The sequence below is a fragment of the Dermatophagoides pteronyssinus genome, unplaced genomic scaffold (assembly GCF_027571235.1).
Source record: "Dermatophagoides pteronyssinus isolate colony J.1.1.1.1 unplaced genomic scaffold, Derpt_VIB-CSIC_2022.12 sq0028, whole genome shotgun sequence".
Lineage (NCBI taxonomy): Eukaryota > Metazoa > Arthropoda > Arachnida > Sarcoptiformes > Pyroglyphidae > Dermatophagoides > Dermatophagoides pteronyssinus.
The window spans coordinates 386268-397469 of NW_027461552.1; the positions used below are offsets into that span (position 1 = coordinate 386268).

The 11202-nt window shown below is 31.4% G+C and overlaps 5 protein-coding genes across 6 annotated transcripts; 2 read left to right on the plus strand and 3 right to left on the minus strand.

Annotated features, from left to right (window-relative positions):
• Positions 1-625: 625 nt before the first annotated feature.
• LOC142645894 (lysophosphatidylserine lipase ABHD12) lies at positions 626-2386 on the minus strand. Its single transcript, XM_075823411.1, has one exon. The coding sequence runs from the start codon at positions 2227-2229 to the stop codon at positions 1069-1071; it is 1161 nt and encodes a 386-aa protein (XP_075679526.1). The 5' UTR covers positions 2230-2386; the 3' UTR covers positions 626-1068.
• kz (putative ATP-dependent RNA helicase kurz) lies at positions 1862-6540 on the minus strand. 2 transcript variants are annotated; one of them, XM_075823405.1, is made up of 4 exons: positions 6404-6540; positions 6186-6328; positions 2901-6129; positions 1862-2844 (listed from the first exon to the last, which is right to left on the minus strand). In XM_075823405.1, exons 1-4 carry the CDS (start codon positions 6483-6485, stop codon positions 2768-2770), a joined length of 3531 nt encoding a protein of 1176 aa, XP_075679520.1. In that variant the 5' UTR covers positions 6486-6540; the 3' UTR covers positions 1862-2767. The 2 variants fall into 2 exon arrangements, with proteins under 2 accessions (XP_075679520.1, XP_075679519.1); XM_075823404.1 differs by having other exon boundaries at positions 6398-6532.
• holn1 (CD2 antigen cytoplasmic tail-binding protein 2 homolog holn1) lies at positions 6502-9386 on the plus strand. The gene is made up of 2 exons (XM_075823412.1): positions 6502-8638; positions 8710-9386. Exon 1 carries the CDS (start codon positions 6648-6650, stop codon positions 7635-7637), a length of 990 nt encoding a protein of 329 aa, XP_075679527.1. The 5' UTR covers positions 6502-6647; the 3' UTR covers positions 7638-8638; positions 8710-9386.
• On the minus strand, positions 7619-9376 carry ari-2 (E3 ubiquitin-protein ligase ari-2). The gene is made up of 3 exons (XM_027341810.2): positions 9164-9376; positions 8295-9087; positions 7619-8219 (listed from the first exon to the last, which is right to left on the minus strand). The coding sequence occupies exons 1-3, from the start codon at positions 9374-9376 to the stop codon at positions 7726-7728; spliced, it is 1500 nt and encodes a 499-aa protein (XP_027197611.1). The 3' UTR covers positions 7619-7725.
• Positions 9387-9574: 188 nt separating the features above from the next.
• Positions 9575-11159, plus strand: LOC113791961 (uncharacterized). Its single transcript, XM_027341814.2, has 3 exons — positions 9575-9714; positions 9778-10071; positions 10131-11159. The coding sequence occupies exons 1-3, from the start codon at positions 9645-9647 to the stop codon at positions 10985-10987; spliced, it is 1221 nt and encodes a 406-aa protein (XP_027197615.1). The 5' UTR covers positions 9575-9644; the 3' UTR covers positions 10988-11159.
• The last annotated feature ends 43 nt before the right edge of the window (positions 11160-11202 follow it).

Consider the following 11202-nt stretch of genomic DNA (forward strand, 5'->3'; position numbering starts at 1 on the left):
TGGATTTGTTATGAGAAGATATTCTTCAAGTTGAATTACCAATTTGGATTTGTACCATGACAAACCTAACATAAAAAAGAATCTTGAAGAATCTTGAAAATGCAAATACAATCCACATTGATCATATTAGAATAGTGTCGATAATTTGTTCAAAGAAAGAAAACGAATTCATGAATTGAAAAAATGACAAATTTCAACTTAACATGAATAAGAATTTCGCAAACGCTGATACGATCCGCATTCGTATGTCAATAGATTTTTAATTATTATTCTTTAATTGTATTATTATTTTTATTTTTATTTTCAATTTGTATTTTACTTATTTGTATTCAAAATCACTACTTTAAATAATTATTATTATCAAATTCATATGTGAATATTTATGTCTGTTACAAGTACATGAAATTCTTAAATAAAGCAATGGTCTTATTTTTGCACAATCCGGAATATTATCTGCAATGTGAATTGATTAATGGTCATTCGTTAATAATTATCGATTTAGTTGACCAAGTCCGTTTGATGGGTGAAAATAACTTCCATTTCGGCAATATGATGATTTTTTTCTATCAATTAATAAAAATAACAATTAATATTCATTAATTAATGGTTGCAATTTTTTTCTAACCCACTTAGGTTAGTACTAACCGTCAATACTAACCCAAAACAGTTAGTACTAATCACTTAAGGTTAGTACTAACCGTTGATCATAACCCATATGGGTTAGTACTAACCTTTGTAATAACCCATTCAGGTTAGTACTAACCGTCATACTAACCTTAAGTGATTAGTACTAACCGTTCTGAGTTAGTACTAACCTGAATTGGTTAGAGAAAATAACCCAAATAGGTTAGTACTAACCTTACTTTTTTTTCAGTGAGCTAACTGAAGCACCGCTAACCTCACACAATCAATTTGACTAAATTGTAGAATTTTTGTAAAAAAGTGAGAATTTATTAATTTATTGTATTGCACAAAGCTTTAATCTGAGTTTAAAATTTTACAAGTTTTAAAATATCAAAGTATGTAACAGATATTTCACAAAAAAAAATCATAATGATGCTTCATACTTCATATTTGTTTGAGTGATTTAAAAAAGTTATTTACTGTTTTACAAAGATCTGGATCACGATAAATATCTTGATGACCATAACCATATTGGGCGGGATATGATACAAATTGTGTTTGTTCACTAACATTTTTCGGTTGCAACATTTTAGCTTGTTCGTATAGTTTTCTTCCGAGATCAAAGGAAACGATAACATCATCTTCTGCATGAAGTATTAATAATGGACAACGAATTGTAGATAATTGAGCTGTGCTATTGAAATTGAGTTCTGGATTATTGACTAGCGGTTCAACAAAACAATATTCAAAATATGGTAGGAAGGAAAATAATCTGATCAATGGATAATGATGGCTTGCTTCAACGATTGATGTAAAACCAGATTCAATAACCGCAGCCAATGGATAGATTTCATCAGGACATTCACTTAAGAATCTGGTAGCAACACCAGTTCCCAAAGAATGTCCCCAAATGATGATCCTATCAGATGTGACATTATTTCCAAGTATCCATTCATAGACGTTTCGAGTATCATTTGTCAGGCCAAATGTACTAGGTATTGCATTAGTTGAATCAGCATATCCACGATAATCAAAAGCGATAACATGAGCATTAGATTTTTCACTTAATAAATTGTAGAGCAAACGACGATGATAAAAAGCTCGACTTGCCATATTACCATGTAGATAAAGAACAATAATTCGATCATCATTAAAATCGTGTGCCTCTCGTTTACATTCGTCATAATCATCATGAGGAAATATATGCCAGGCACCAAGATTTATGCTGCCTTCATCATTTGTCGTTTCGATTCGAAATGGTTTAGCACAACGTAAACCAAATTGTTCTGTATTCGAAAGATCGTGGAAATAATGTACATTGATGATATTCATAAATACACCAAAACGTTGAAAAGTAATGGAATTACGAACAATGATTGGAATGACGATGAAAATAAATAATAATATTAGTATTATTAATGATATTATAATTGAAATTAAATTTCGACGAATCATTTTGATGAGTTTTTTTTCGAAGCTCTGATCTGCCTCTTCATTCAATTCACCAATGAATGATTTGTTTTTTTTAGGTGACGAAGAAACCGTTTTTGTTGTTATCTTGTCGTTAGAAGAAGCGAAGCGCTTTCGAATCATTGAATTCATCATTTTGTGTGGATTAATACTTTTCTTTCTTTTCTGATACTGATAAAAATTACAATTGCGCTAGCATTAATCGCAAAAAATTGAATACATGAAAACAAATCGATGAATGTACGCAACATACAAAAACAAAATACAACCACGAGCTTATTTTTGTCTATAAAGTTACAAGGAAATATATTGACGTAAAAAAGTGAATGAATGATAAATTTAAAGCTTGTATCATGAAAATCAATGTCTGACAACGAATTATTATGGACACATAAAATATTTCATCAGTTTAAAACAGGGAAAAAATTGAAAGCTGATGACATCATCGATATTGATATCACTGATTTTACACATACAACAGATGGCGTTCAAAAGGAAAAGTGGATATCTTTTACCTTCTTTGTAATTAATTTATTACATTCTGATCACGTTTTTCAAGACTTGAAAAGATTTTGCAATATGCTATTAATATTTATAGCTCTTCGATCATCGTTGATTTTGATCATGAGATACAATCAATGATTAAGCCTTAAAGGTATGCATAGTGATTTCATCAACAGGGCGGCCAACAATTACGAACATTATCTTTATGGCCATCATCAATCCATTCCAAATATTCTTTTAGTAAAACTAGAAATCAATAATACATTAATTAAGATAAGGTAATGGTGGCTTTCGAAACTTACATTTAGAGTTAGCAGTCCATTTGGCTATTAAGACACGCTTACAATCGATTTGATTATTTATCAAACATTTGATTACGTTATCCACTTTTGGTTGTACCATTGCCCATGATTTGATGAATAAAATTGCAGGTGAAGACAGGTACGGCAAATTTTCTTTTAATGAAGGGATTACCAAACCATTAAATAAAAAATATGCAAAATGGCAATATTTGTCCAGACCATCAGGATAATCCACTTCAATGGCTGGCAATTCCCAACTGTGTGGTCCAAATGTTGATTTGCGATGACATTTGATACAATCATCATCTGGATCATATCTTGGAGGTGGATCCTCCAATGGATTCGAAAAAGTACAATGTTTATGTGCATAGATCGCCAGCCATTCCATTTGAATGGGTAAAACATTTCTCATGTACATCTTACCAGAATCGGATGATTCAAATATCTCTTGATAGACGACAAAGTCGTTTGTCTGATTGAGCAAAACCGAATTAGGAGAAATAAATACATATTGTTCAACTTCGATTGATTGATAACAATTACGTATAGATTTTTGAACTTTACGAACATCTCCGTGTTCATCTTGTACAGTGACCATAGTGAACGGTATGCGTCTAGCAATGTGATCGCTAAAACCTGAAAGAAATAGCTTACTCAACATCTTGACCTGGATTTCATTCGGTACGGATAATTCTGGAGAAAGAGTCTGATTTTTCATTATCAATCGAAGTTGATTCAATAATTGTAAACGAAGTTTTTCTGCTTCACGTATGGCATTATGACGTAGACCATGCGAAAGAGAGAATTTCTCACTAAATCCATGATAATGAGAGGAACCAAACGCACTTAACAATGTCCAAATATCACCCAATATTTGACAGAATGGATGTGAAAAGAACCAGCTTTCACGTCGTTGTTTGATTTCTTTCGATACATCAGAAATGAAAAGTTCTTGTACAGTTAACAAAGAAATCAAAGTGACTACCAACGGAACAAGATCAGCTTGTGTTGACAATAATAATATTCGGCTGAAACGTGGTGAAACTGGAAAGTATGACATTAATCGTCCGAACCATGTTATATTTGATCTTTCAATCTTTTTATTTTTCTTTATGGTTAATGTTTTTGTTTCGAGAGCATCCAATTGATTCAATAGTTTTTCAGCTGCGACTAAAGCTTCCAGATTAGGTTTAGTAGGAAATGGAAAATTTATTACATTTTCAAAACCGATAGCTTTCATCTGTAACAATAAATTATCGATTGGTTTCTGCAGAATTTCTGGTTCAGAATACTGTTTGAATTGATCATTGAATACAGCTGATGAATAAAGACGATAACAATATCCGGCCGAAGTTCGACCAGCTCGACCAGAACGTTGATCAGCAGATGCTTTTGATGTCCATTCTATGACAAATGTCGAAACACTAGTCATACGATCATAGACGACATTTTTAACTTTTCCTGTATCGATTACGTATCTAATATTAGGTAAAGTTAATGATGTTTCAGCTATATTCGTCGCAATGACACAAAGACGACATCCAACAGGTGGTGGCTGAAATACCATAGCTTGTTTCTTACTGGGCATCATTGAATACAATGGCAAACAATATAATGGTTCTGTTGTTGTTAAAAATCCTAGATCTTCGGTAATATCCTCGTCTTCTTCGTTATCATTGTTATTTTCATTCTCATCAGCATCATTTGAATCATTATCATATAAATCAAGACCATCAATAATTTTTTCGCTTGTTTCGACCGGATCTATGGAATAAACGTCTAGATTGATTCTCAATTTTGAATTCATATCATCAATAGATTTTTCAATTATTTGTTCATTGTTTTCGTCATTGGCTTTAGTCATATTGTTTTGCTTTTCTCGATCAATTCGATGAGTAATAGGAAATTTAGCTTTCAACATTCGGCAAAGAGATAAAACTTCTGTACGGCCAGTAACAAAAACAAGAATACCACCCGGTTGTGAGATGGAATGAATTTTACAAACTTTTTTGAATGCTTCCTGTATATAATTTGGATTTGTATATTTACTGAAATGAATTGTAACTGGATACTGACGAGAATCAATTTTTATGACAGGTGGAGGATTCTTAAACAAGTGTTTATTTTCAGTGAAATCTTCCACACGTAACGTGGCCGACATAATAATCAGCTTCAATGGATCACCCTTTTTATGTCGAACCTGAACGATACGAGAAAGAAAGCCAATCAAAATATCAGAATAAAGACTACGTTCGTGCGCTTCATCGATGATCAATGCAGAATATTTAGTCAAATATAAATCTCGTTCAATTTCTTTCATCAATATACCGTCAGTCATGAATTTTATTCGGGTTTTATCACTAACATTTCCTTCAAAACGAATTTGATAGGATACTTCTTGTTCGGTCATATTAAGCTCATAGGCAACACGTTTAGACATTGAAATGGCAGCTACTCGTCGTGGTTCAGTTACACCAATCAATTTACCGTTGGTCGCATAACCAGCTTCATAAAGAAATTGTGGAACTTGTGTAGTTTTACCAGAGCCAGTTTCGCCGCAAATTATGACAACTTGATTATGCATGATTGCATCCATAATGTTATGCTCTTCCGATAATATCGGCAATCGTTGACGAGCTTGTTGTATTTTTTCTGGTCGATCGACGTGGACAAATATACTTTTCTCTTTTTCCTTTACCGCATTATCATCTTCAATTTTAATTTGATTTTTATCAACGGTTTTTATGTCTTCCAATGGTTCTTCCTCGGAACATTTGACAACCAAAGTGGATTTGTTTTCACTTTCAGGTTTCTCTTCTAGTCTTTGGTCAGAATCCGAATGATTTTTTTCAATTTCTTCATCATTTTTTTCATCATTATTTTCATCTTCAGATGAACTTTCTAATTCATCCTCATCTTCATCTTCCTCATCATCAAAACTATCTTTGAATCCAATGACATTCGGATCTTTTCGGTTGAAATTTTTTTCATTACTTTTGAATTTAATTTTTCGGATTTTGAACCTTTTACGAGTCAAATGATTTTGATCTTCATCTTTTTGTTGATTTGACCCTTCCTCACCATTATTTTTGTTGATCGAGCTATATAATTGAAGCAAATCATTAATTTTTCTTTTTCCAACCGTTTGAACAATACTGGTGGAAGGCATACTATCATATTCATGTTCATCAATTTGATATTGTTGTAAATCGCTTATCAAATTTGTCCGCTAATAAGAAAAATATCAGAGTTCAACTGACTTATTAACTTATTAAATCTACTTACATTAAATTTTCTATTTTTTCTTTCCAAAATTTTTTCTAATTTCTTTTTTTTCTTTTTCGACAATAACTGTTTCTTGATCTCTTCTTTTTTTATTCGAAAATTTTTTCTTTCTATCCCATCACCATCCAAAACATTATTTTTTTCTGTGTTAATGATCAATAAAAAAAAATTACTTGATTAAATGAGAACAAACACGGTACTTATGGTATTACTTTTACCAGATAATATTAATTGGTTATATTCATCATATTTGCTTTCATCCACATCGAATTCGATTTGAATTTTTTCTTGTTTCATCATTTTGGAAAACCAGATTATTTATTTATTTTTAAAAGGAATAACACAGAATGCACACATGAAAATAACGCGTGATTCAATAGCACGACTATTTTAACCTAATCAAAATGACTTAAGTATTCAATAATATTCTTGAATTTATTTTTCAACAAAATTTTTTCAAAAATGAGTGAAAATAATCAAATTTCCGAAGATGTTGATGAAAAAATTTATGCGTTTGGTAAAAAATTCAAACACACATTAGACAGTGATGAAGAAGATGATGAAATTGGAGCAGAAAAATATAATGTTCTGGATGATGATGCTATCGAAGGAACTGAAAGACCAACAATCGAATTCGATGGCGAAATCAAAATTACTCCTTTCAATATGGATGAAGAACTCGAAACTGGTCATTTCGATAAAGAAGGCACATATATTTTTGATAAAGAAAATGACATTCGTGATAATTGGCTTGATAATATCAACTGGAATGTAGTAAAGCCAACAACCTCGAAAACAGTTAAAAAAGAAAAGAATACTGATGATGATTCATCTAGCGATGATGAAGAAGAAATAACTATCAGCCAAGAAAATATAAAAGAATTTTATAAACAGATCCTAGATTTAATTCAACCAGGAGAATCGGTTCGAAAAGCGATACAACGTTACGGAAAGCTTTGTAATGCTGAACGTAAAGGTCAGAAACGTAAAATCAATTCAAATGTAGCTGCCAACCAACAATCGACAATCATTAGTGAAGCCAAAGAGAAAATGATGAAATTAATTTCGATTGCCGATCAAATTCTTCAAACAGGTGATATGGACATTTATGAACGAACATATGAACAATTTAAGCTACAATTGAATAAAATCGATGATGCAGAGTCAAAACAATCATCCGATAATAATGATGACATGTTTAGCGATGATTTTAATGATAAAAAAGCATCCACTTCCAAAGTAATGACATCTTTTGATGAAACGAAAACCTGTTGGGAATACAAATGGGAAGATAAAGATGATGCCCAAACATATGGGCCATATACCACTGAAGAAATGTTGACTTGGACGAATCAAGGTTACTTTGATCAAGGTGTTTTCGTTCGACGTACCGATTCAACTGATGCTGGATTCTATAGTTCGAAAAGAATCGATTTTGAATTATATATCTGATTTTATTTGTTTTTTATTTATTATAACATTTTCATATGTTTGCATGAACAGATGTTGGAGAAAAATTAAGATCATTGGAGAAAAAAAATCAGTATTGAAAAAAATTATACAACAATGTAGTTCGCCTTTTTTCAACGATTGTCATTTGATTTTCTAACGCACCACGATCAGTTGTTTCGGCATTTTCTATTTTCCATGCTAGATTTTCAATCTCATTTTCGAGTGCTGCCTGTTGAAATTCGAATAGTTCTTTTTGTGGGCCACATTCCATATAGTATGCATATGGATATGTATATTGTAATGTATAACGACATTTAGATAGAATTTTAGCACCACGTAATAGATATTGCCAATCTATCCATGTACCATTGTTACGATTAAGTTCATCATCAATTTTGGCTTGTATTCGTTCACGATTTTCATCCTCTAATTTTAAGCTTTTCATGTGATTATCCCAGCGTTCATAATAAAATAGATATTTTTTTAATGCTTCTCTGGCTCTATCCGATTCATTTTTTATATCAAGATTTTCTTTGTATTTGCTACATTTAAAATATTGTGGTCCATGTATGTCCCATGAGCCTAATCGACATAAATGCAAAGATAACAAAAAAAACATTATTATTTAATTAATGGTAAAAAAATGAATACACAGACCTAGACAAATCCAGCAAAACTCATGTTTACAAGAATAGCAGCTCATATGATTACAACCACCATTTTTTTCAATACAAGAACTACAGTTTGGACAAAGTTTAGTATGTGCACGAATATAATGAGCCGTTTCAGAATCATCTGCACACTTTCGATACCAAAGTAAAATAGTTTTACAATCGGTTGGAGCATGATAATCATTACCACATTCGAAACAAAATGAATTATTACAATTTGTACAGGTAACACGTTTGGGTGACGGTTGTTCCTGGGCGATTACAACGGTTTGACATTCGGAATTTATACAAAGTCTCATGCGAATGTATGCATCGATCGATTCACGAAATGTAAGTAAATCATATTTCTCCCGTAAAAGAATAGAATTTTGAAAAATAAAATGAACAAAATCTTCTGGCAGAAATAGCTTGCAATCGGAATTCATGCAACGAATTCCGGTTGATTGGCCATTCTGGATATTCACACGACAATAATTAAACCAACAATCAAGACAAAATGAATGGCCACAAATCAATGATAGAAAGCGGTCTTTCAATTTTGAATCTAAACATACATCACAACATATCGCTACTAATGTTGTTTGTTGATTCGATTCTGCTGTGGGTGAATAAAAGCATTTGGATCTACATGCTTCGATCAAATCTTCCCAGCTTTTATGAAAAGGTTTCACACCTTTACATTCAAAATATTCATTATCACATGCGAAATATTTGTTTAGAACTTCGTTTGCATCCCATTTACATTGTATCAATAGCATTTTAGCCAATGAATAATTGAGCTATTGTTTGAAAAAAAAGCCAAACAAAAAATCAACATAGCCTTCACTTTAGCGATAATTTCTAAAAATAACATACCTTTATACGATTAGTTATACTATTAATTAGTTCGTTTAGAATATCTTTTGCTTCAGAAAAACTGATACAACGATAATCGAAATGCTCTACATCTTTAGTTTGAATATCTTCATTATCATCGATTTGTTCACCAAAATCTTCATAATTATCATAGTTCCAATCATCAGTATCATCATAATGATATTCATCATCGTTATCCTCGTTATGCATCATGTCTTTGAAATATTAACTTGTCGTGGTCAAAACATTGATTTCGTTAATTTGTGGTTGTCTTGATCCACAATCCTCGAATCTGTTAATCACATTCCGAACAGATGGCGTTCATTACCTTTTTGTTAATATTGCATTCAATCAACGATCACAACATATGGTTCTTCGCATCTAATTTCATTGTTTGGTGATCATTTGACAGTGATCATTTTTCTCAAGAATTTTGATGATCCTTTTATCTTAGTAATTTGAATAAAATCAGCCTAAAGTTATGGCATTTTCTTATCATTTATTGCTGTTATTTTTTGTATCAATTATATTTTACGGGTCAGTTGATGCAGGTTAGTGTCTAATTTATTTGAACAGATAATGATAATAACAATAATGATCCATCAAAATTATAGATGAAATATTTGTCAATGGTGATATTAAAACAATGGTCGATGTTGATTCTAATTATAATATTCATCTGGAATCGAGGAATTTTCCAATTTCATATCATTTTAAATTTATTTTTTCCATACCTGAACTCAATGTCCTTGATGAACAATTCACAGAATTTAAAGATATTGACTGGCAAAAGAATTTTACGAAAACAGGATCATACCAGTTCAATATTCAGGTATATCTCTATCCATTTAATAATTATATTTACGGATGGAAAATCGCGGAAACAGCCGTTACACTTGAAATCAAAGGTGAGCTCTAACTCTCATAAATGCTTATTGCGATTGATATTTGTAATTCAATTATCTAGATAATTTAAACGATTTAATTTCAATTCATGCTAAGCAAAACGTATCCAGCCTGACAACAGATTTTGTTTTCGAAATCAACAAAACTGTTAGTTTTTCGCCAAATATCGATCCACAAAGTATATTGGTTCGTTTTGCTGACCAAATCAAATATGAGTGGAGCGTTGAAGGACCCGATGTGAACAAAACAAAATTTATGCAGAAAACATTTGATTTTGTTTTCAATTCATCAAATGAATATTCGATTTCTCTGCAAACCTCAGTATCGTTTCAAAAGAATTTTGCCGGCACGACGTCCTTAGCGATTCAGATTAAAAATCCTATCACGAATGTTTCCATTTCGGGCAATAATTTTGTCGAAAATGGATCGCTATTACATTTGAACATCACCTGTGATGGAAGCCCAAAGTTTCTTCTCTGTCATGATTTTTCTTCCACAAAATCGAATGATTCGTGTTTCAATTCGGGTAAAGTTTCATCAAAATGTGATTATCAGATTATTCATTATTTCCCCCAAAATGGGACGAAATACGTTAACATTGGCATCAGTAATGATGTTAGTTTGGTTTATCGCAATGTAAAGATTACCATTTATAAGATTGGTCCAAAACCATCGTTCGCTTTTGTGATCATACCACTTATTAGTCTTTTATTAATTATTGTGATTGTTGTTGTCGGTATAACACATTTTATAAGACAGCGACGACGAATGAATGCTACAATAGAGGTGGCAACCATTGAAAATTTTGCCATCTATAATGATGTCGATTTGGGTAATGATGAACAACCATTGATAGGAGAGAAAACATTCTGTCGTCGAGTTAAAGATTCATTTATCGAAACATTATGCCCGAAGTGATATTCAGAAAATGAAAAAAAAAATAAAAACAACAATCCCTTGATATATTTGTTTTCTTTATTTTATATTATAAATGATTCTCTTTTTCATCATCTTTATTTCCTCTATCAATGTACATATTATTTATCAATTTGAAATAGCAATATTAAAATAAAATATATTGCAACAAAAACTTGAACAATTCATTTCATTTATTATCATAAAATTTTTTAAAC

Coding starts and splice junctions, on each gene's coding strand:
- holn1 (XM_075823412.1), top strand. CDS start 6,648: ATGAGTGAAAATAATCAAATTTCCGAAGATGTTGATGAAAAAATTTAT.
- LOC142645894 (XM_075823411.1), bottom strand. CDS start 2,229: ATGATGAATTCAATGATTCGAAAGCGCTTCGCTTCTTCTAACGACAAG.
- LOC113791961 (XM_027341814.2), top strand. CDS start 9,645: ATGGCATTTTCTTATCATTTATTGCTGTTATTTTTTGTATCAATTATA. Junction 9,715..9,777: donor TTACGGGTCAGTTGATGCAG/GTTAGTGTCTAA, acceptor TCAAAATTATAG/ATGAAATATTTGTCAATGGT. Junction 10,072..10,130: donor CGTTACACTTGAAATCAAAG/GTGAGCTCTAAC, acceptor TCAATTATCTAG/ATAATTTAAACGATTTAATT.
- kz (XM_075823404.1), bottom strand. CDS start 6,485: ATGATGAAACAAGAAAAAATTCAAATCGAATTCGATGTGGATGAAAGC. Junction 6,329..6,397: donor ATTAATATTATCTGGTAAAA/GTAATACCATAA, acceptor TCATTAACACAG/AAAAAAATAATGTTTTGGAT. Junction 6,130..6,185: donor GAAAAAATAGAAAATTTAAT/GTAAGTAGATTT, acceptor TTTTCTTATTAG/CGGACAAATTTGATAAGCGA.
- ari-2 (XM_027341810.2), bottom strand. CDS start 9,376: ATGATGCATAACGAGGATAACGATGATGAATATCATTATGATGATACT. Junction 9,088..9,163: donor GTATAACTAATCGTATAAAG/GTATGTTATTTT, acceptor TTCAAACAATAG/CTCAATTATTCATTGGCTAA. Junction 8,220..8,294: donor GTTTTGCTGGATTTGTCTAG/GTCTGTGTATTC, acceptor TATGTCGATTAG/GCTCATGGGACATACATGGA.